This window comes from Siniperca chuatsi, linkage group LG20 (genome assembly GCF_020085105.1).
Source record: "Siniperca chuatsi isolate FFG_IHB_CAS linkage group LG20, ASM2008510v1, whole genome shotgun sequence".
Lineage (NCBI taxonomy): Eukaryota > Metazoa > Chordata > Actinopteri > Centrarchiformes > Sinipercidae > Siniperca > Siniperca chuatsi.
Genome location: NC_058061.1, coordinates 15351395 through 15375251, shown reverse-complemented (window position 1 = coordinate 15375251; position 23857 = coordinate 15351395). Strand labels below are relative to the sequence as shown.

General features: G+C 39.2%; 2 protein-coding genes and 1 long non-coding RNA gene across 5 annotated transcripts in view; 2 read left to right on the top strand and 1 right to left on the bottom strand.

Moving 5' to 3' along the window:
- Window positions 1-5517, top strand: part of LOC122868097 — a 42141-nt gene extending 36624 nt beyond the window's left edge. The window contains exons 4-7 of one of the 2 annotated variants that reach the window (XR_006376039.1): window positions 793-848; window positions 1631-1715; window positions 1886-2077; window positions 2712-5517. This is a non-coding gene — a long non-coding RNA (uncharacterized LOC122868097). Of the gene's footprint in view, window positions 1-792; window positions 849-1630; window positions 1716-1885 lie in introns of both variants that reach the window. The other variant, XR_006376038.1, reaches the window with a different exon arrangement.
- A 7163-nt stretch (window positions 5518-12680) lies between these two features.
- On the bottom strand, window positions 12681-15580 carry lyrm1 (LYR motif containing 1). Its single transcript, XM_044179689.1, has 5 exons — window positions 15453-15580; window positions 14488-14669; window positions 14332-14392; window positions 13352-13383; window positions 12681-13241 (listed from the first exon to the last, which is right to left on the bottom strand). Exons 2-5 carry the CDS (start codon window positions 14644-14646, stop codon window positions 13128-13130), a joined length of 366 nt encoding a protein of 121 aa, XP_044035624.1. The 5' UTR covers window positions 14647-14669; window positions 15453-15580; the 3' UTR covers window positions 12681-13127.
- Window positions 15581-15948: 368 nt separating this feature from the next.
- Window positions 15949-23815, top strand: dcun1d3 (defective in cullin neddylation 1 domain containing 3). Of its 2 annotated transcripts, XM_044179686.1 has the most exons (5): window positions 15949-16334; window positions 17414-17496; window positions 18722-18772; window positions 18943-19499; window positions 21610-23815. In XM_044179686.1, the coding sequence occupies exons 4-5, from the start codon at window positions 19054-19056 to the stop codon at window positions 22151-22153; spliced, it is 990 nt and encodes a 329-aa protein (XP_044035621.1). In that variant the 5' UTR covers window positions 15949-16334; window positions 17414-17496; window positions 18722-18772; window positions 18943-19053; the 3' UTR covers window positions 22154-23815. The 2 variants fall into 2 exon arrangements, with proteins under 2 accessions (XP_044035621.1, XP_044035623.1); XM_044179688.1 differs by lacking the exon at window positions 18722-18772.
- The last annotated feature ends 42 nt before the right edge of the window (window positions 23816-23857 follow it).

Genomic DNA, 23857 nt, shown 5'->3' with positions numbered 1-23857 from the left:
CCATGACCTGTGTGGACTGGCTGGATTTGTGTGGTTATACACTAACTCTAAGTAATAATCTGTGACATTTTGATATAAATGCTTTGCTCCTGTCTGTTGCTGATTGATACATCTCATCAGGGATTCAACCTGTTATCAGTTCATAAAAACATTTACAAAAAAAAAAACAATCCCCTGGTACACAGGAAGTGATGTGTTTGGCCACACTGATTGACAAGTGATCTTTGGGGGTATGCTGTGAAAGAAAAGTACAGCAATAAGCAACAAAGATGTTTCCAAAATTAGGATAAGACACCACAAATCACATTGATTGTTAGTAATTACAAATTAAAGATTATTTTAAAAGAATTTGCATCATTTGTTATAAGCAATGTTTTACTGCCATTTAAACAAAGCAGTGACCTTCAAGAGGACATGCCTTTTCAGACAGCTAAAAGGCAGTCTTAAGAGTGATGTGAAGCGACAGGAAGGATCACCACTGACCTGCCCACACAGGCAAACATCCAAACATCTAAAAACTTTCCTCTGAGAAATTCTACTAGTCTATTAAAGTCACAACAAAATGGAAAAAGGACAACTTTATATTTTGTCTACTAACAAACTATAATCTATTCAGCAATAAGTGCTTGTGCATTTGTGGCTCCCAAAACAAGTCAGTTCATGACAGGAGGTTTCATGAAGTGGTCCAGAGTTTCTGTGACAGTTTCAGATACTGTACAGTTTTACAGATGAATGACACCAAGTATTTAGTAGTTTTTGCTGCCTTTATTTGTTGTTATCATCTTGTTTCAGATATATTTAATGGTGGACACAATCAACATACTGCTTCTATTTCTTCTCTGCTGCAAGTAAGTAATTTCCATGCTCTTTATTTTTTATGTGCCTTTTTATATTAAGCATAACCCATTACATTAGTGGTCATTCACTTCTCTTTCCTTGACAGCTGATAATCTTCTAAATGACATGACTTGAATACATAGTGCTTTTTAACACTGAATATCAATCTATGTTGAGTGCTATATTTATTCTCCTGTCTATAATAAGTCTTGAACTGCCCCTTTGCACTATGTGGGAAGCCCTATTCTTGTTTCATGTGTCTGTAGGTACTATAGGCACTATGAAACCCTGACCTTGTTTTCACACTGCAAGCAACAAGTCACTGGGATTTCTTTCCTGCTTATTCTAAATATGTTACTTCATTTTTTTAAATTATATGATCTCAACAATATGCTATGATATTCATATTAAATTTGAAAGCATCATGTATACATTATTTGGCTGTTCATAACAATACAACATAGGTACAATGAAAATGAAACTGATTCTGGTTTAAATGCCGAGCTGTGGCTTACTAGTCGTCCTACTCATGGTGAGTGTTTTCTCAACCACGCTCTCTTTGTCTGCTCTCAGTGCTGCGCAATCACACTCAAAATGAGTCATCTGCCACTCTGAGTGCATTGTTTCTGACCAGGTTACTGGCACCGGTTCTGTTCTAACCTAAACACCGGCTGAACCTTATCTTTGCCACAGTCATTCTCTCAGTTTGCACCCGTTGCCCCTCTCTCTGTTTAAAATGGATCATTCCACAGGTGTAGACCAACAAGTGAGACTCCCCTTTATTTCTGAACAGATAAACACAGCAATGGCAGAGTGAAAGGCTTCTGTGTATGTGACACCCAAAAAGACAAAGCTGACAAGACAAATAAGCAATGGAAGTGAGTATGCTTCTGTTGAAGAGAATGACTAATGAATATGTAATGCTTCCTCCACACACCTCATTGTTGATGAGGTTATGAAAGGTCTTTAAGCAATTGTATAGCAAATGGTGTCATCACTGATAAATGTTTCTACATTTCTCCCCATTCCCATTGTCACGCACTAACAGGCAGAGGACACCGAGATGGAAGGGAATGTCTTTATTGATGATGACAGCCAGCAGTGGAGAGTGTGGAGATAGGTAGAATGAATCTGGGGAAGTTACCGGAGGGAAGCCACAGGAGACCGGAGAGACCAAGGAGGAATGGAGAAGCCACAGAGGACTGGAGAACACACGGGGAACTGGAGAGACACAGGAACGGTATGGTGCATGGAGTCCTATCCACAAATGAGGTTGGACACTGAGAGTGGAGTGATTTTATCTTGGGTGTGATTGGGGCTGATTAAGGGCAGGAGTGTAATTAGGAGCAGGTGTGGGTGATTATGGGCTGGTGAGGACATGACAGGCTGTGACACCCATAAAATGATCTTATGTTTTGAGCCACAGATAAGTTATTGTTATCATTTGCCCTCCACCCAACCCCCAAACATCTTCACAGTGAGTCTAGTCTGTAGAAATGCAAATGTAACAAATGATTTACCAACAGCTATTTATATACATTCTAAAATTTGAAGAGCACATCATTGCTTTCTCCCTCGTAACAAGGCATATATAAAGGATGTGCAGAAGATCACACTTTGAGACCTGTGATTATTAATTTTCACTTCCAGATGCTCCCTGACACATTGGAGGAGGAAGCATTGATAGCATAGCACTGAGCATGGCTGACATTAATTTGGTGTGTATGTGTGTGTGTGTGTGTGTGTATGTAGGAATGCATGCATGCACTGGTCTAAATGTTCATGTACCTGTTTTTTTATGCCCGATTGTGTAGCAGTCTTTGCATCTGTATTGGTGCATGTCTTGTGCCTTTCATTTCCCACTCTGGATGCAGGACATATCAGACTGATCCAGATGGAGCCTGGACTCTTTATTCTCTAAAGGAGATTCCAGCTCTGGTTACCACACTGCCCATGCAACACTGGTCACCTGAAACCCAGCACCTACAGCCACCTACAACCAGTCGCTTCATTTGTCACTTTCACCACGCGGCTGTGCACGTAGATTCATGGTACACTCTACTACATATCTTCTGCCTGAAGGTATGAAGCACAGTTTGCCTTCCCAAGCCACGTGATGACGTCTTAATAACTGCTGCAAACAGATGATGTTCATTATTTCACAGTGGGACCACAAGCATACATTTTACGATCAGAATCAGAATAGAAATCATCTTTACACATCATGAAAAAGGCCCTTTCCTTAGTACAATTAGACAGTGCAAAGGGGAAAATGCAGTTCACGTACAGTTGAATTAGACTATAGCATGTAACATTCAGAAATCAAACTGTGCATTAAACATGCAGGCAGCCTATCACGTTGCATTAAGCAATCCCCACCCACACTTTGTTTCCACCAGCTACAATGAGGAAGGTTGTGTTTCCTGTCATGGCTACCACTGGCTAACCTTTTTCCATTTTTGCCTGATGAGGCTGTGCTGGCTGGGCCTTTCAGTGAAGCCATCTCCTCACTTTCACTGCGCAGTGCTGAGACACTCTGGCTCTCTGCCCTGTCAGCCTCCTCCTCCTCCCGCCACCTTGCTTTGTCTCTGACCACACCACCTGCCCCGAACCCACAACCCTCCACCCCCACCCCCATCAAGGAGCCACAACAGGGCTCCATCCAGCGAAGATGTAAACTAAGCTAGCACAACACCAACACACCCTCCTCCATTATTCATCTGCCCCCTTTAATGAGTTTTCCATCCACCTTCATGCATCTCTCACAATTAAAAGAAACAGTTGTTGTGTTTGATCACTTTTATTTCATTTCATCAAACTATTACATTGTACGAATGCATTTATCCTGCATTAAATGCTTCCCTATGTGTAAAGTAGCAAAACGAGTAAAGGTCAGGAGGAACTAAGTAATGGACCAGAAAATGGAACATGAGGGTACATTTTTCAGCAGATGTGCCCTAAAAACAACAGCAGCAACACGCAGAACACAAAGTGCTGCATTGAAACTGATTTGTCTTTGACGTTCTCATTAATCTCTTGAAACAAATTATATTTTGGCGACAGTTTGTTTACTTTACAAAAACCAAACTGTTCCTCAAAGTGTGCCTGCAGAGCATTCCCAGTAGTCTGATCAAATCTTGCAGAAATTAATTTGACAATTAATCCTCCTCTGTGACCCTCTTTTCCTTTTACACTAAAGAGCTGTCTAGGCTTTCACTGTTGTGCCAGGCCAAAAGATCTTGTGTCAATAACACAGATAATATGTTTGTTTACATACCATGATCATGAAAAGGAGGCCAGCTAAATATTTAATGGCTTCTTCGAGTTACCCAGGAACAGTCACCCTGTGACCCAACACTAGAGTTGGACCTCGGCACATCCAGTCATTGTTAAACACCTCTACAGAGCACTGGCTCACATTTGTGGGCACATGACTCTGGTTGGCAAATAATATAAAGCACTCTAAGGCTTTGTGCTCTCTCTGCTCTCTGAATTGGACACAATAATGACTCTCAGCAACTAGTGGTCCTCAATGTGCTGTATCAACTCATTCAGTTATAGATGTTCTGCTACAGTATGTGAGGTGACTATAAAAAGAAACTAAGAGCCCAGAGGACAAAAGAGTGACTCGATTTTCACAAAAGTCTCTTAAAAATGTAGAATAAGACCTCACTTTGACACACTTGCATACACTTCACACACTTTCTGTGTTGCGTCCCAGTGGACAGAGTTTAACCAAGCATGCATCAGCACTCGTCTGTGCTCTCCATACTGCAAGCATTCAGCAATACTCACTGCTAATACTAATGCTACACTACTCGAGTCAACCCACACACACATCAGTCCTCCTCCTCCAATCTCAGCGTAGCTACTCTGTGAGCTGAGACAATGTGAAACGTATAGTCCAAACAAAAGCCGAGAGAAAGACAAAGAGTGAGTAGGACGGGAGCGAGCAAGAGAGCTGGAGATGAGACAAATGTCTGCAGCAACACTAAAGGGCAATTAAGCGCTTAGTCATGACAGAACATCTCATCCTTTTATTGCCTATATTGTGTCACTCCAAATATAACACTTAAAACAAAAATATCTAATCACTGACTAATATGTTTTGTTATTTTGTCATTTCTCATTGATCGTTGCCCTTCACAAACACTGTCTCCTTTGAAAAAATGTACCTCAAGATGAGCTACAGTTTTTTAAGTTACTGCTTACTTCCAAGGTAACTCAAACAACAAATTATGTATGTACTGAAAACTGTTTTGTATTATGTTATTTTAATATGCTCTGATAAACCCAAGGTGATGGACACAAGCTGTGGCTAGTATGTGCAAAAATGTCGTCATTACATATGTTTTGAATGGAGGCTAATGGAAACTACATGTGTAGAAGAAGTCTGAAGAAATGTTGCACTGCGCCATAGATAAGTGTGGTGTATTTAGGATGAGTGTTTCATCTGTGCAGAGTTAAGACACAAAAAGATATAATAGAAATGATTCAATCACAGAAAAATCCCACAAACCCACGGAGATGTATTCAAATCTTAGAGGCTTCAGAAAATGCTTGATTGCCTTTGAAATTATAATACATATCATGACTCTGATGAGGATGATTGCTCATAATTGAATCACTGGAGCACCAATCTAATCAAGAACTAACAATTATTTAAATTAAATGTGCAACAAAGAGCTGCAATTGTACTTTTTACATTAGAAAGCATGAAAGGCCGTAAAGGTCGTAGCTGCAGTACAGCAGTAACTGCAGACACATTATGGCTGTGGCATTATTAAAAGTAATTTACTGTACTAGAATAAAATTGATTTGAATTGAATGGAATTTAATTGAATAGCTATAAGTATTATAGTATGTTAAGGTCAGTAGAGTTTTTCTTTTAATCCTCATTAGAGATGACTTGCCATTACAGTAGCGCTATTATTTGCCTTATTTTGTGTGTTTTGACTGCATTGTAAAGTGAAAACAGGCTTGATATTTATTTAATGATGGTACAACTGTGGTCAGGACAGACAATAATGCGATCTGCATCAAGGCAAGTTGACCAGGTAAGATGAGGAGATGGATTTCCCCATTTACAAGCATCTAATTACCTTATCGTAGCTCTGTAAGTACACCATTAAATATCTAACTCCTGCATTATTCTTGACCCTATCCTTTTCCCTTTTTCCTGCTCCCGCTGTTTCTTCCACCATATTTCCCCCAGGGTCTCTGAAATGCCTAAATAATGCACACAGAGTGAAGGGCTTAAAGGGGATGTATGATGGATCACGCTCCTCTTTCTGGAGCTGTTGTATTCTTCTTGTACTGAAGCTTATTTATCATTTCCATAATGACACTGCTCTCAGGTGAATCTCTAAATATCTATATTTGCACCAGACAACCTTTAAAAAGAACCATTTTTTTCCATGATCCAGTTTTTAGTATGTGACATCACAGCAAAAAATGGGTCATATGCCTGCTTTGAGACTTTTATTATGAAAGTTTATTTACAGACAGAGAAATCAACAAATTGTCAGTTATAGTGTTTATCTAATGTTGTACAAAGTCTTACTTTTGGACTCCCATTTTTACAGAAATTCAGTCTAATTGGTTATATTGCAAATGTGGAAAAGCTTTAATCAGAGACAAATTTACAGCATAAGGGGAGAATATATTTAAAGGAAGTCTGGTCTATTTTGCAGTTTTTCAAAAACAACATCTCAAAACTGCACTTTAAGCTCCTGTTTAGTTTTTAAATTATGACAATTTGTGTTGAGAGAAAAAATTTGGCAGCAGATTCATCCATTTGCTTTATAGTTGAGACGTTGTTTTAGGTTTAGAAAACAACTCTTACTGTAAATATACACGTTATTCCACTAACCAATTAGGTTACAGATAATATTCCAACAATTTTCAACAAACTTTAAAGATGCATTTTTGTCAACCCATTATGAGAAAGTTTCTTGATTGTTTTAAATAACCTTTTGGCCTGGGAAAGGACAGAAAATGCCCCTGAGAGGAAATTCAGTTCTCACCAGCATGATTCATGCTGATACTGAAACAAACTGTATGTCTACATAAAGTCCACTTGGGAGATAAAATGAAACTTTAATGATCCCCGTGGAGATATTAGCTCATTGCAGTAATAAGGAACAAAATACATAAGAACACAACAAATACTGAAGATTGAATATACGGTTTAGGAAGTGAACTTCTACCCACCTGATTGTAAATTTGATCTTTAAGTATTTGAACAACCATTTTGTCTTTTCACAGTTGCAACATTTTGTTTATTTTTTGAGAAAAATGTGTATTCTGTCCAAAAAGGATAGGACAGATGCCTTGATGTTAAATATCCCCAGGAGGGGTCTCAGCTACATTATGGTGGTTACCATATCAGGAACCAGAGATAAATATGGGCAACAAGAGCAGATCTATTGGAGGTTAGTTAGAGGTTGTTGCAACTTATGTGTCATTTGTGTTTTTTTGGGACACATACCTTTTTCCTAATGCAGCTTTAAACTTGCTTAACACTTGTATCTGTTCCTTTATTAATATATATTGTTTAATGTATCCAGCTGTATAGTATAGCATTATAAAAGCCACAAACCAGCAACATTTACCACAGTGGGAGACACTCTCCACACTCTGCTACTGTGTTGCCAATTAAGTCGGTTCAAAACAGAGTCACCGCGCTGTTATTGAAGTGTTTCATGTTTTCTATTTTCATGTATCAAAATCTATAGTATAAGCAGTAGGATCACAGATCACAAGCTGGCACATTTCACATTCAAATAAACAGCAGGCTTCCACACTATGTTTAACAACCACTTCACCATCTTTGCTGGAGTTAAATCATCCCTTTACCTCTTGCCACAGACGTAGGTGACGGTGTGTGGAAAGTAACAGATTTCTGCTCATAGCTGCCACTGCAACGCCCTTGGTTTTATAGAGCAAGACACTGGAAAATGAGGGACTAGAAAGGTTCATTGAAACATTTTATTACATATATTAATTACCAATATATTATTACCAAGAGTCTACAACCACGCTAGCAGCACTGTGAGGCTATATTTAAGCACAGTGATGCTTTGCGCTAAATGTTTATGTCTACATGCTAACATGCTGATGTTTAGAAGGTACACAGTACATAGCAGGTATGGTGCTATATAACATCCAACATCTGGGGGCATGTAAATGACCTTACACCATATTATCTTCACTACATCATCACTGATTACAGATACAGTATTTATAAAAGGTTCTCAAATGTGAATTTTTGTTTGTCTATATACAGTAAGAGGAGATGTGCAAGTGAACATTGTTTCTTGATCATATTATCTGGTTTACTGAGAGAAATAACTTATTGTAATCTGAGTTGTTTAAATGAATGAAATGTCAGCCCAGCAAGAATGAGAGTGAAAAGAAGAACAGTGATTGTTCAACAGGAATGCTATATATGAATGCACAGAGTGCATGAGTGAGTCACTACTCTGCATTAATGTTAAAACAGTCTGCTGCTGCTCTGCCATCAGTGGTCAATTATAGTGAGGACGGTCATTTATCACTGAGGTAATGTAATGTAGTCTCCAGAAAGAGAACAGAGAGCTGCAACAACCCCACACTTTATTTACTGTGCATCAGTCAGTTATTTAAGTCTGACGTGGTAATTAATGTGAGGAACTCTTCGAGAACCAAACAGAGGACTCAGATGACCTTTTGTGGAGAGGTGGAAATAAATAATAGTTGTAGCTCAGTTTATGTTTAAAGTTGCATTGGTGATTCATTAGTTGATTAGTTGTTTTGACTCCTGATCAAGAGGCATTGTTTTCATACTGAGCATCGGGTTTGTGTCACATTTAATGTCATCTGCAGAGGCGTAAATATAGACAGCGCAGGCAGTTGTACTGGGACCCGTGGGCCCAAAGAGATTTGTTAAAAAAGCAGAAAATGGGTCCTGGCCAGTTATTGCCACTTCAAAAATACATGTGTTCAAAGGACTCACATTACACTATATACAGTGTCATTTGCTATATATCCCCTTAAAAAGGCAAACCCATCTTCGTCATGGTTTTCTTTGTTTGTTTGTTTGTTTTTTTTGGTAAAATAGTATCTAGTATACATCTATAACAAAATTATATTCTACATGAACTATAAAAACTATAAATAAACTATGAAAAACGTGAAAATTATTTATTTAGTATTTTTATCATATACAGATATGCAATGATGTTTTCTGGGTATGTTGATGTTGTCTGATGTCAAGTCTCTATTTGATCATGTGACGAGACGATATGATATACAGAAGCTAGTTTAGGCGCTATCCATGGTTCTGATACAATAGCCTAAGTAACTCATTCAACTGTAAAATCCAACACATCATTGGTAAAATATATATACACCTAATTGTGTGTGTGTGTGTGTGTGTGTGTGCTTCATAACTAGTAACTAGCATGTACTAGGGCATGTCATAATAGCATGCACTGGGGCCTGTCGTAACTACCTTAAGCCACTGGTCACCTGAACAATTTTGTCACAGGTCACATCTCAAATGCACAGCAAAGTGTGTGGTCCACTCACACTGGTAGTGTTAGCTCATGGTTCTAAGGAGAGAACTTGCTGAACTATGTAAGGCTTCAGTACTTAGTATGGTGTGACCCCTGGTGGCTAAAGAGTGTTGGGATTCAACATTTTCTTCACTGCTTTAAACCTTTGCTTGCCCACTCTCACTCAGTAAACTTGACTGTTAAGGGGAGATGAATTGGCTAACTTGAAAAAATAAATACATTTAGTCAGTTCAGATGCTTATATTCATCAGAGATACCCATGAACTAGGGAGTTTATTTAGACAGTCATGCAATCAGCCATCACACAGTCAGTCCATCAGACAGTTAGTCAGGCAGAAACTGGAGTTGATGTCCAGAATTACTCATGACAGTCTGTCTTCATGCTGGTATATAGGTTCACTTTTTGTTGACAAACTAGTTTAGCTCATTCTGGTGTTGCCGCACATTCGTCTTCCCACTGTCTCCTCGTCTGACCCCTTGTCATTCAGTAGATTACTATACAGACAGTCTCCCTTGAGTATTTCTTTACAAACCTTATTTTCTGTGCGTGTCACTCATTAGGTTCTGTAGCACTGTGTAGGATATGTGACTGAAACATATATCCACGCTTTCGCTCTGTCCCCAGCAGTGGGAGAGCATAATACCGTCTATATAGGACATGTGAGTTCCATGTTTAAACCGAGACCATTTCATTCTACCAGGCCACTGTTTGCCGCCACAGCCCAGACGCCTGAGGCTGGGGTCTGGTATGTCAGCCACTGGACTTACGTCACCCAGTAAAACATGCTCACTTTCCTTCACTCTGTGTCCATTGGGCTCCATCATGTGGCTGCATGCAGGCCAATGTGGTGCTGGAGGACAAAGAAAATGACCTCAAAAAATCCAAGAGGAGAGGAACGCTGTGCTTATCAAGGTGACGCAGTCCAGAGTGTGAAATTAAACTGATCTGATAAGGTCTACATTATGAGCTCTGGGGTGTACAGTATACAGCACTGTATCACCAGAGAACAATACTGAACTGTATTGGCGTGCCCCTCTGAGATTATCAAAAGTCATGTTTGCTGATCCACATTTTTGATTTTCCACTCTCTGCTGGAAAGTGGAGCAGAACATAAAATATACTTTAGTCCCCACAGAATACATCAGCTACAGAGGGCTTTTCAAGTACATTTGGGCTGTAGCCAACTCACTGAAATGAACCACATTATTCAAGTGGAGGCCTATCATTCATGCAAGCTGGTTTAACCTAATAATCAAGTTATTGGTGCTCTTTTTCTGTTTCAAATGACTAATTAAGGGACCAAATTAAATGTAAAAACATCTATATTATAGCTTACTCTTATTAATAAAATATAATAATTTTATTAACATCTTTTAGAGCAGGAGGGAACATTTTCACCAACTTCCATTGTACATTCAATGCACATACATACTATACATGTGGGTGAGTAAGTCCCTGTTTGTAAGAGCCACTACTTGCTATTAGTAAAAACCACACAAAAAAGGAAGTACATGCAAAATGCAATTTAATGTTGGAAATTAGATGAGACAGAGGTCTTGTACATTACAGCAGTATGAGTAGATGGTCTGTAGTCTGTACTGGCAAACACTGTCAGACTGAAAATGAATATTTAACCCCATAAGCAGGTCACTGTCACTATTATCAATATTTGAATGAATCACATGGTACATGAGAGAAACGCTTCTTTCTGCTCTGATTTCTAAATAGAACTGAAAGCAATGTACAAACCAAACTGCTCTTTCACTACACGGGTGTCATTATTATGGAGAAAGACAAAAGAAATATCAAAGCAAATATATTTGCAGATATTCCATAATCTTCTTGTGAGAGGATTTTAAATGCAGCCCCAGAAATGTTGGGTAGCATAACAGCATTCTGAGTCTATTAATTTAAATGAAAAATATGAATTAATGAATTTGGAATAATGACACATTTGAGATGTAATGCACAAAGAGTACTACAGTTCTTTAAATAACCATCCAAAATAACCAAACCACCAAATTATAAACAAAGTTTCACAATCTTTGCTGCCACTTTTTATTTATTTACACTTTTAATCTGTAAAAGCTGCAAATCCAACATCATATCCCTGTCATCCATTTTTTACATGTCCATGAACATAAACAAATGGAGCTTCTTTCATGTTCAAGAAGTGCATGTCGAAAGTCTGGCTTGTAGATGCCCAGCTGTTAAACCTGAGGTACAGTATTAATTGCTTACGTTCATGGATCCACCGGGCCAGAATAACATCATGAAATACTAGATGTGGACATTTCATCGCACTCCAGCCAGCCGTCCTCTCGGTTGGTGCATGTCGTGTTGGTGAACATCCAGCAGGTCAGCTGGCACTCAGCTGAGCTTGACAAAACTATCAATGAAATCATCAAAGCTCCAAAAATATGCAAGTCTTATTCCTCTCCCTCCCTCATTCAAGGCAAGCTGTACTTCCTAGATGCTAAAGAATAAATGCACAATTTACCTTATAATGACAGTACTGAGGCAGTTCAGTAGGCTGTACCTTATACATTTTAGCCTGTATACAAATATATTATTACCCAAGTCTGAAGTGACTGTTCATGTGTTTAGTTCAGAAAAGAAAAAACGACAAATGTATTTTAAGACGGAATAAATGTTTAAGTACGAGATGTTAAGGGATGTAAGTGTGGTGAAATATAATATCTCCTTCACAAGAAAAAAATTAAGGAATTTAGATTCAGTCTAAAGCATGTATTCCTTTTCCTTTTAAAACTGAAGATGAATAGATTGTAGTAGTAGTAGTAAAAGAAGAAATTTTGTATCATATGACACTTTAAATTGCAATACATATTACAGGCTTACCTTTCGCTTACCTATCTTCTGCCTCTTATCACAAAGGCTACACATTTTTTTATTTCCATTTATATCCCCTCTGTGTTCCTGTCTCCATGCCTCACAGGAAAGCACTTCATGTTGTTATGACAAAAATGTACGATACTGTAAGATATAATACTGTGTGTCTTTTGGCTCCCTGATGTTCCTCTTTAGTTTTTCAGAACTTTATAGGAAGTACACCATACACCAAGTGTCCTCCAAGTGTACCAACTTCCTCTGTGCTGTTGCCAACATTTCTGGAGTTTATTTCATATTTTCTACATGAATAAACAGGCTATCGATATGGAAAAGCTGAAGAATGGGGTCAATATTAGGGAGTGGTTCTTAAAAAGGTGCATGCTGCAAAAGAGAGAAGATGGTTAATTCACAAATGTATTACCAGAGTATAAGACTTTACTTTAAGACAACTTTATTTGTTTCTTAGCAGCTTAATTACTTGCTAATAACATTGTTGAAATGAATATGTATTTGTTTTTGACACAATTTAAACTTTTATCTCTATATGATTCTATTTGATATGGAAAGAATATGAAGTGTTTATTACAACAGTTTTTACACAGAAAAATAAATAAAATATACAACTTGATCTTATATTACAGGTCACTCCACACTGACAGGGTTCCTGAGCTGAACTGAAGCTGCTCTCCAGCTACAGTTGGAACAGTTACACAGTTTGCAATAAAAAATGGCAATGAAAAATGGCATTTTCCTGAATGACGGGTGTTCTTGCGTCATTGAGTGCTTGCCACAACGCAGCCCATGAGATCAGCTTGTGACTGCACTCTAGTTTCCTGTCCTTGGTAACTTGAACTCTTGGCGAGGAGCGAGGATATCGAGCATCAAGTCTCATCATGTGACTGTAAGTAAATTGGCTTGGCCTGCTTCCTCAGGCGCTGCTGTGTTCGCAGCTTCCTGCCTTTCTGAGTTGCCAGTCCCAGTGGTGGTAGGTACGTCTATGGGAACATTCAGAGAACAAAATAACTGAAGTAACTTTCTCAACAACACAATAAACCATACAGACAGAAATAATATCTAATCTGTCTAATATATAGTTATTACTTACAGCCCTTGGATATGGGTTCCTGTAATGTAGACCTGTGGGAAAAAAAAAAAAATTATATAAAACCATGAAAAAAATCCAAAATCAGTGGCAACAAAATATCACTCTTCCAAAGCCAGAAAGCTTTCTGTCCTGCAGTCCTGCATGGTCCTACACGGAGCATCTGATTCTCTCACTACATGGATGATTTCTGGGGTGTTTTAATTTATAGTTTAATCTATTTTTTGCTTGATTTACTCCTTTCATAAGGCAGGATGTAAACTGTTAAGATGAAACAGCTGAACATGGGTGTAGAATTCCCTATTTGCCCACAACTGAACTAATCTCTTAAACTAAAAACAAATAAAGCATGCAGAAGCATAACACTTTTCTGGTCTTATTTGTGCCAAGCATTACAGCCGGTTTCTATTTCACTTAACTGACGACAGTGTAAACCCTGCTCATGCTGATGGTTCTGCTTTTTCCCAATTATAGTTTTTTGTCAAAAACATTCAGACCATTAGGGAAATGTTTACTCCCCTGTTTACTCACGCTTAAACACACAAGACCTTCAGCTGAACTTGCTCAGTCACTCACTGACAAATACTTTATCACACACTAGATATTACACCTGTTATAAATGGTGACCAAAAGTAACACCGCTGTGCTGTCAGAGATTTTGCACAAGCATCAGACATGGGGATCGTTCACCTGATCAAAATATTATAGGTTGAGTGTCAAAGTGGAAGTATGTTACATGGTTTATAAAATCAGCATTTGACAGATGTTTCACTGAATTAAACCCACCACACAACTTTGGATGCTTATCAAAGGCATTAGGTTAAACAAGACAAAAAACATAAAATCCTGAAATTCTCATTTGATAAATAGAAAAGGTGGAAAGCACAGATTAGTATTACATATTACTGTTGGTCCTCACCTAAATAGGATAAGGCTTAGTCAAGACTTATGTCAGGAAACTTGTGGCATCTCTCCATTCTTACCTATTTCTATCCTTGCTTCACATTCTTCAATACACCTCTTTATTGATTCTTGATCTGTGAGCTGAGAAGAAGCACAGAAAAGAAAAGATGAGTTACACAAACTGCCATAAAGCTACTGCCTTTTCATTTCTGTGAGCAGTGTATTGTTGTTCACACCTGCTGGTTCTGTCTGAACAGAGCACGGGCCTCCTGAAGTATGTATTTCCTCTCAGTCTCTGTGTCACTTGTAACTCCACTCTGTGTCTGCCAGGTCCGGGCGATGCGAAACACCCGCATGTACAGTGACAACACCGTCCTGCGAGTGGAAGCCGTCATCTGGTCTCAAAAACAGCAGCTACCTGCACAAGCAAGAAATTTAAGTTGTACGGAAAAGAATAATGGCATTACAAACCCTGTTAATATTTTGTTAATGTATCTGTCTGTACTTAGGGACTCAATAAGTCAGTATGTTTGTGGTGTTTTGATTAAACAAAACTTTATTTAAATGTATATGTATCATGTGAGCAAAACAAACAAAAACGAAATAACAAAGGTCTACAAGGAAGTTCAACAAGAATAGCTAATAATGCAATAACTGCCTTAGTAGAAATTGTAGTTTAACGGTGCAATGTCTATCACAAAAATGCAATTAATCAATATTACCAAGTCCAAGTTGACATCAACCTAGGACATTTAGGGCCCCTGGAAGTCTGGGGCCCCAGAGCAGTTGCTGGCTTTGACGGGTTTATCTAGCCTAGAATGATCCCATCATTTAACGCTAGATGTCACTAAACCCAACACAGCTGTTTTCCAAACATGGCCTTAAGTAACTGTCATATGACTGACTGTAAGGTATTAATCGTATGTTCTGATATGTGCTGAGATCAAAGGAAGTCTTACAAATAATGCCATTGGCGTATTTGTATTAACAGAAAGCATGAGGCAATATTTTGGCATCACTTGTCAACATGAAGCTAGTTAGCTATCCTTGAGAGTCTCCTGGCGGCCCTTATAAGATATCTGCTGTTAAAGAACACATGTAATAGCTATTTAAGAGTTAAGTTCCATTAACATTAACAATGTGCATTAGCGTCATCGCTCATTATGTTTTAGTTTATTTAATATTACAAACTCTGACCTACCGACTGTGTCTGAAGAGGAGGCTTGCAGTTCGACAGCAGCTTGCTAAGGCAGCAGAAACACATTTGTCGCCTGATGATGACGTTTTTCTCGACCTGGCTTCTAAACGGGGAGGTTGCGAAGAAGAAACGAAAGAAAAAAAACAAATACAGATAAACGAGTGCCTCTACTTTTCATCATACATAAAGTTGGAGATGTTTTGTCTATTTAAAGTAGTAGCAACATTTCTACAATTCACTATTTATAGACTCAGTTTAAGCCATTTAAGATGCGTTACAAAAGGGCTTTGACACATTTTCCAGCGTTCAATATTATTCTCTGTAAAATGTCATCAACAAAACACATGCGTCAGTAATTGGTTTTATAGTAACTTATCCATTTGGGTGTAATGTTGTATTTACAAGCACATTATTTTGTTAAAATTAAAAGATTTATCCTATCGATGCCATCGCTGAGATGGAGATCAGCTGTTGGTTGCCTGCAGGCAGGCAGGGAGGCAGGGAGGAAGTGATGCAGGAAAATGCCCACAATGTAGCTACACTCGGGGGAAGCACAAAGAAATTGGCTGCTTTAGTCAGAGATGGTCTTTTAACTCACTCCAAAGAGGGGACATAATTCAAAAAGGATTCAAAGGCACACTTTGGTTGCTAGGTTTTTACTTGTTTTTTTTTTCAAAAAGTGGAGAAAAATTCGACATTGATGTGGAAGTTTTTGTCAGCTGCCAGCTAACTAGTTAGCTAGAAATCTGAGTTAACGCGACGAGTTTGCCTCAGTTCGTTTCTGGTCGTATACGCTACATTGGCCAACTTACTAACTACTTAATTTGTCCTGGCATTCCTGAAGTGATGTCCATCAAATTCCACACAATAGAATTTTACAAAAAGGTAAGTTTCTTTAAGAGGATAAATGTGGTATTTCTTGTTGTCTTAATCGATAGACCTAGCTTAGCCGATAGCTAACTTTTAGTTAACCGAGCTGATGCTAGCTAGCTATGGCGACGTCGTCAGGGCCAGGCAGTTATGATGTAAATGGCCCGGTGGCGGTGATGTATTGTGAATCGGTAACAGTTTCACAACAAGTACCATCTGATTTAGTGAATGGTTAAAATTGACAGGTGTAAATGGTTATCGAAACACTGTTTACATGATATTTTCGAGTGTTGTGCATGTGCTGTTAAGCTCACTTGATCCTGTTTGTGCTCGCCTCTTCCCAACGACCATAACTTGGTAAAAAATAACGTTAATGCCAGCTAACGTTACTTAAGATCAACTATCTAACTTAACTGAGGCTGTGCGTTGACAGCGTTGCAACTTTCACGCATTAGTATTATAGTTCAACTTTATCTCTGACAGTGTAAGGTCTAACAATCTAGCTTAGTTAAAATAAATGGCTGGATACTGAAGTGTTTGGCTAACCTAAGTTAGCATGCTAGCTTGTGGAAGATGATCATTAAAAATTCAAATTAATAAGTAGGCCTTGAGACGTCCATCAGATATCACTTTGGTAAAGTTAGCCAGATTGGACCAGTGAGACATTTGCCTCGACATGCCCGGAGCAATGATGCGGATACAGTAGTCTCTATTAATGTTAGACCAAGAATCATGGCTTGACAAGATCATAACACAAAGTAAAAGTTGGTTTCAGAAGTAACTCGAATTTGTGGAGCTCATGAGTTGTAATTCAGAACAAATCGTGGCTAACGTTAGAGATTTTCAACCCCACAACCAGAGATGTAAAAGCCCTGCTTAAGTCCACACTGCACAATATATTTTAAATATGAATGCTTTAAAACCATGTTCTTTGTTGTTATAAATTAGTAATTGAATAATCCTACAATCAGGCAAACTTTTTTGTTGTGCTCAAATTACATATTCATAGCATGTTGACAAAAATAGTCCTGCAGGTTTGAGTATGATGAGCTATCACTTTCTGCTTATGATGACAATATAATGTGTCTTTTCAGCATTGCGGATGTCAAGGTCATAATGATGGAGCAGAATAGAAAGTCACTTTGATCTGTGGCCAATGCCATCTGAGGGACTGTCTGTAAGTAATTTCCTGACCAGCTACTTCAAACACTTGATCAACTCATAAGTTTTATGTGTGTAGATGTGATGGCAATATGATTAATTGCATTAACATGTACAAATGAAATCAAGCTACTTCGAGAGTACTTGCATTGATAGAGGAGAGATAATGCTTTTACACATGTTCAGGTTGTGTCAATTTTATTACTCTAAACCCCAGTTTATATGGAATTCGATCAGTTATCAGGTTTTCATCCTCTTCTCCATAAAAGTATCATGTATGTCATTACTTGCCTTTCTGCAAATTAAGTTTTTATTGTCAAGTTATTCTACTTGCCAATCACAACCTTAGTTACCGCTGTAAGTGATTGCGATTGACAACATCATTGATTATTGGGAAGATTTGGAAAAGATGTGAGTTCCTACAGCGATGTTACTTTTCAGTGTGACATTGTTCCCCTTATCTTTTCCATACATGTATGTGTACTTGTAAGCCTTTTAGGAAAAACTTGAAGGGGGCACACATGCCATAGTAATCATGTTTCTCTTAGTTTTTCTTAACCTCAAAGAGACTTTCCATTGAATTTTTGCTGCCAAGGGTTGGGAATAATCACATTAAAGTCTGTGTAAACATAATGATTGCTATAAAATGTCACAGAAAATATATTGCAGTCTTCATTGGCAACCATAGTAGCTCCACAGTCTTGGTCCATGGTTGCTTTTTTTTTTTTTTTTTTTTTAGCCAGTTGATCATTTCTGTGATTGCATTTTTCATTTGCTGCCATTACTGCTGGGATGTAGTAAGGCAGCAACACTGTATGTACTGCCTATTGTAGAACCTGGTAAAACTCCCTCTGTCAAATAGAAATTGTCTGTTTTCACGCCTGATACCAAGAAAAGATAAACACACACAGTTGTACACAAGCCATTTATGTGGATACAGTACATAGGATCCTTGTGAAATAAAATCAAACACAACAAAGCTAATAAGTTAAACAGTAAGATAAAATTATACAAACTTAGTTATATTTTAATTGCCTATAAATAGCCTTTGGTGATGCAAAGGAAAACCTGAAAGAGAGCATATTAAAGTCATGTAGTGGCTCTGTGTAACACAAAACCAATTCTACCTCAGTAGGTTTCTGTGGTTACCAGTGTTGTTCTTGAATTTCTTTTGTTTCTATGGTAATCTGCATTGTATGTATACATATAGACTGTTGTTTTCTCTGGTTTTCACTCTTCAGGGATTTTAAGTTTGGCAGTGCAAGACCTGGATTGTGGCAGATTTGGCACAGGTAGCCTAACTTCTTGACCTTCAATGTTCAAAAATCCCTATAGTCTGCTTTCCCTCTACTAATAGCCACAGAAATGTGGATCTTGACCTTTTGAGTGTGAGCAAGACTGACTCGGTTTAGAACTGCACTTTATGACAATTAACATTTTTTTAAATTGTTCCTCATCTCAGGCCTGAGGGTATGTTGAGACGTCTCGCCAGGCCAGAGCAGAGGCGTCTAGGTGGTTCGGACGGGGACTGAAGGTGAGGAGGAAAGACAGACGAGGGACCAGGGAGGAAGACATGGGCCAGTGTGTCACCAAGTGTAAGAATCCGACGTCCTCACTCGGCAGTAAGAGTGGAGACAAGGAGAGCGGCTCCAAGTCCCACCACAAGAAAGGAGGCAGTGGTGGTGGTGGTGGGGGCCACAAAGAAGAGCCCAGTGCCCCGTGTAGCAAAGCCATCAGTGAGCTGTCGAATGGCACCAAGGCCTTGGAGGTTACAGTGGAGACACCCGTCATGCCTGCAGTGTTGGGGGAGCCACGCAAGGACGAGTGTCTGGATGGAGATGGGCTATCAGTTCTGCGTATTGAGGAGCTGTTCTGCTGCTACAAGGATGAACATGAAGATGCCATCTTGGAGGAAGGCATGGAGAGGTTTTGTAATGACCTGTGTGTGGACCCAGCAGAGTTTCGTGTGCTTGTTCTTGCATGGAAATTTCAAGCAGCTACCATGTGCAAGTTTACAAGGTAAGGTGGAGTTCTGGGGAATGGGGTGTGTTGTTGTCACTGGTATTTGTTAATCAGGATGAACTAGCATAACTACTGCACAGTAGTTGGCTATAGGTGAGAACTGAACAAATTGATAAAGATATTTCCTCATCCCAGATGACTAAAAAAACATAGTTTCATTAGTCCCTACCCTGATTTAATTACAAAAAAAGAGGCTGTTTTCAAGTATCTGGAAATACTCATGAAGATGAGCACAGACTACTTTAACTCATATTTATAAAACATGTCACATTGATATTGCTATTATATTTGCCATTTCTCAGTGTGTCCTGGTGGAATAGAGTTTAAGATGCATACCATATAGCTGCAACGTCCCCACTTACATTCCTTTGTTGCATCTCATACCCGTCTCTCTCCCCATGTTTCCTGTTTTTTATCTTCACTGTCTGTCTAATAAAGGTGAAAATGCAAAAAAACAAAGCCATTTCCCCCCTCCAATTCTGAACATTTAGTGATAAAAGGTGTAAAAAGACCTCTTCTTGGTTTTAATTTAAAGTTCTCCAAAGAAATCCTGGAAATCTGCTTCATGAAACTGGTCCCTCTCTGGTTACCTCAAGTGAAAACGTTATGGGGATTCCCTAAGGAAATCTGCAGGATTGGGGCCAATCGAGGCATTATTAGTTACATACAGCCTGATCCATGTCCGGTCCTTTGTTCATTGTATCCCATTCACTCTGTGCACACCAGCTACAAAAGCTCCTCAATGCACTTGATAAGTCACTTCATGGCTCATTTCAGTGGCATTTTAGAGGTGCCCCACGCCTTGTAAGTGTTGCTGTTGGCTGAAAACTTTTGGGTAAATGTAAAACGTTTTTAGAAATGCAAAGAAACTTTAAACTGATGACTTTAAAATTATCCAGTAATTGTTACATTTAAGAAGAAAATATATCATAGCTATAATAAATGGTGCACACTTAGGCACTTGTAATTAACAGACAAATCACCCATGGGGTGCCCCTTGACTACAATGTCGCTGGTTAAAATCTGTCTGGGGTCCTTTTTTTTTTTTTTTTTTTGCATCTCTCTCTCCCTCATTTCCTGTCATCTATCCTCTATCGCTATCAAATAAATGCCCAAAATATTAAAATATAAAACGGTTTAGTCCCTCATTCGTCCACAAGTGTTCTATCGTAGAAAAGGTTTCAGTCGTAGTCATCTGGACACTGTTTTCAGAATCAAGACGTTTCGGCTCCCATCCGGAAGTCATTCTCAATTGTGAGACCCACAATTTCAGTCTTGATTCTGAAAACAGTGTCCAGATGACTACGACTGAAACCTTTTCTACGATTAAAATATGAATATATGATAACATATTTTCAGGCAATTATTGCCTAATACTACTAACTAAAATATTGTGCAACACTAATAACTAGCTTGACGCCCGATGACTGCACTGTTCTTTGTGAACTTCTAGTCTTCAGTCTTTCACTGTGCAGCGCGCACACACACACACACAAAAAACAGTTTCCCACTGTCAGGTAGGTGGCACACAGGAAATGGATCCTGCTGTGCAATCCGTGTCGGAGATGAATAGGGCTGCCTGCTGGCCGGGTCACTTGTCACTGCTCCCCCTCTCTGATTTTTAACTCAGCACTTTTCTATCTAGAGGCTTTGAACAACACCGCACTCTGGTTACCAACATGTTTCATTGTCAACTGATGCTTACAGAAGCTCTTTATATTACATTTGACTTTGAAAGCCCATTATATTGTGTATCTGCCTGGGTCGAGGCCCACAACACTAAAGTGAAATAATGTTTGTCAATGTTACATTGAAAGAACGAACAGTTTTCAGTACAATTTTTAAATGTGTTCCTTAAACCGCCAGGGGTTGGGCCCCCTTCTTTGTCAGTGATGTTTGAGGTGTTGTTATAGACACATAGCCCTATTGTTTGGATTAGCTGACTTCACAAAGTTTTATTGTAGCTCTTAGTAAATTTAGCTATTAGTTAGCTCTGATGCTGTTCATTTAGCTTTGTTGAAAAGTATGCTTTTTGCTTCTGGGCCTCATCATCCTTAGTGAAATGGTCCAGTATCATTCTGATGTCCGGTCCTCTTTGTGTCACCAGGAAGGAGTTTGTTGAGGGCTGCAAGGCCATCCAGGCAGACAGCCTCGAGGGTATCTGCTCACGTTTCTCCTGCATGCTGTTGGACGCCCAGGGCGAGGAGAACTTCAAGGACCTGTACCGCTTCACCTTCCAGTTTGGCCTGGACGCTGAGGAGGGCCAACGCTCGCTGCAGCGCGAAATCGCCATCGCCCTGTGGCGCCTGGTTTTCACCCAGGACACGCCTGTGATCCTGGAGCGTTGGCTGGACTTCCTGGCGGAGAACCCCTCAAGTATTCGGGGCATCTCAAGGGACACATGGAACATGTTCCTCAACTTCACCCAGGCTGTTGGGTCTGACCTGAGCAACTACAGCGAGGACGAGGCCTGGCCCAGCCTCTTCGACACTTTTGTGGAGTGGGAGTTGGAGCGCAGGAAAAAAGAGGAGGAACAGGCACTGATGGCAAAGGAGGAAGAGGGGAGGTGTACTGAGACAGAGTGTTCTCCCACCACAGATAGACTTGAAACAGAGGGAAGCCGCGGCTCACAGACGTGGGGGGGCCACTGACCGGGGAGGGGTGGAAGGATATGACCTCCACATGAACTGTACATCTGTGAATCATTGGATGAATATTAGTATTACCATTACAACTGTTCATTTCGCTCTCCTTTTCTGTTGGGGTGGGATTCCTGCTTTGCAAGCTTATTTTTTTGTTTTTCGAAAGGGCTCTAAGAACTGTTTTAAGCACTTCTATTTAAGTTATTGTTTTTGTTCCCATGAGTGTTTTTAATAGTTGGACATGTGGTCCATTTTAACCCACACCTACCTACCGTAACCCAGCAGAGTTAGCTCAGCAGATTCTTGGTTTAAAAAACAGGCAACGGAAAGCCATAACCTCTTCCCACAATGATCATATAGTCAGTTAATTTTGACCTGGTAACACTGCTGATATGTTTTGTACAAGGAAATAGTAAATAATAAAGAAGAAGGGAAATTTGGGCAACCTGTCTACAAATAATTTCTTACTACCAAAACGAGATTTACCATAAGGGTCAGTGAAATCATCTTTATTGAACTAATCTAGTTAGACTGAATGCTTTTATCTTGCAGTGCTGTGAGGATGAATTGGTTGCACTTGTATTGCCTTCACTAAATGCCAACTAAATGGTAAACAGTAATGGATTACAATTCTGTCACAAGGGCATTTTATTTTTAAAAATAATACAAAGTTGTGAACTCCATTTAAAATCCAAGTTGGTTTCCATGGTAACACACCCACCCTCTCCTGCCTTGAGTGTTTTTGAGTGCTACTAGTGCAGTGGGCTGCTTACCTTGTTTAAGCGGCGGGCTGTGCTCCTTTTTGACCTCTAGCATGTACCATTTTGATGTCCACCTATTTTCAAGAAGCAGTTAAGTGTATACAACACAATGATGCTGGTTTTTCTCAGATGCCTCATTGATCTCATTTTAGGAAGTGTAACACAACAAATCAGCTAAAGCTAGGTCTTGGTCATTTCTCGACAGAAGATGCCTAAATCTGCGTTACATTCAGGACCGGTACACTGGGCGCCACACAAAGCTTATATTGTTTACCTTCAGGAGATTAAGAGTCTTCACATCCTTGAACTGCTATACAAAAAAAATTTGTGTGCACACTTCACAAATGATGTTGACTGCTGCTGGTGATGGTTGTAATGGATTGCACACAAAAAAAACAATGGCATGCTTAGTTGCTATGATTGCAATGCTTTGCAGAGAGATTGATGTCAACCACTTTATTTCCATTTTAAACCTTTTACAAACTGTAGATTGATATTAAGGATACCATAGGGCAGTGGTTCCCAAGCTTTTTCTGTCACACCCCCCTTCAGAAGCTGAAAAAGGTCCCCCTCCCTTGAAATAAACAAAAGATTCAGGTTAGCAAAATAGCCTTGCTAGCATCAGAGCACTTTTGTTTGTTTATATCACCATGAATCATCCCCCCCGCAGTGGCTCGATGGTCCCCCAGTTTGAGAATCACTGCCCTGGGGTGTTTTGGGATGAGCAACGAGTGTTAACGAGACATGCTGGCTAATCTAGAGTCTGTGATATGGGTCCAGTGTGGTAAGAGGGTGGCCATAACCTGATCTGTTTGGTTTACATCTATAATGGTTTTATTTCAGACCCCATTTGTCCTTTTTTATATAAAATGTATTGATTTATAATAAATAAAAACAGTGTTGAACTTTTGACTGTTGACCATGGAAATCTGTGTGATGTTAGATCAAAGAT

Coding starts and splice junctions, on each gene's coding strand:
- dcun1d3 (XM_044179688.1), top strand. CDS start 19,054: ATGGGCCAGTGTGTCACCAAGTGTAAGAATCCGACGTCCTCACTCGGC. Junction 19,500..21,609: donor ACCATGTGCAAGTTTACAAG/GTAAGGTGGAGT, acceptor TTGTGTCACCAG/GAAGGAGTTTGTTGAGGGCT.
- lyrm1 (XM_044179689.1), bottom strand. CDS start 14,646: ATGACGGCTTCCACTCGCAGGACGGTGTTGTCACTGTACATGCGGGTG. Junction 14,393..14,487: donor TGTTCAGACAGAACCAGCAG/GTGTGAACAACA, acceptor GCTTCTTCTCAG/CTCACAGATCAAGAATCAAT. Junction 13,384..14,331: donor TGAAGCAAGGATAGAAATAG/GTAAGAATGGAG, acceptor TTTTTCCCACAG/GTCTACATTACAGGAACCCA.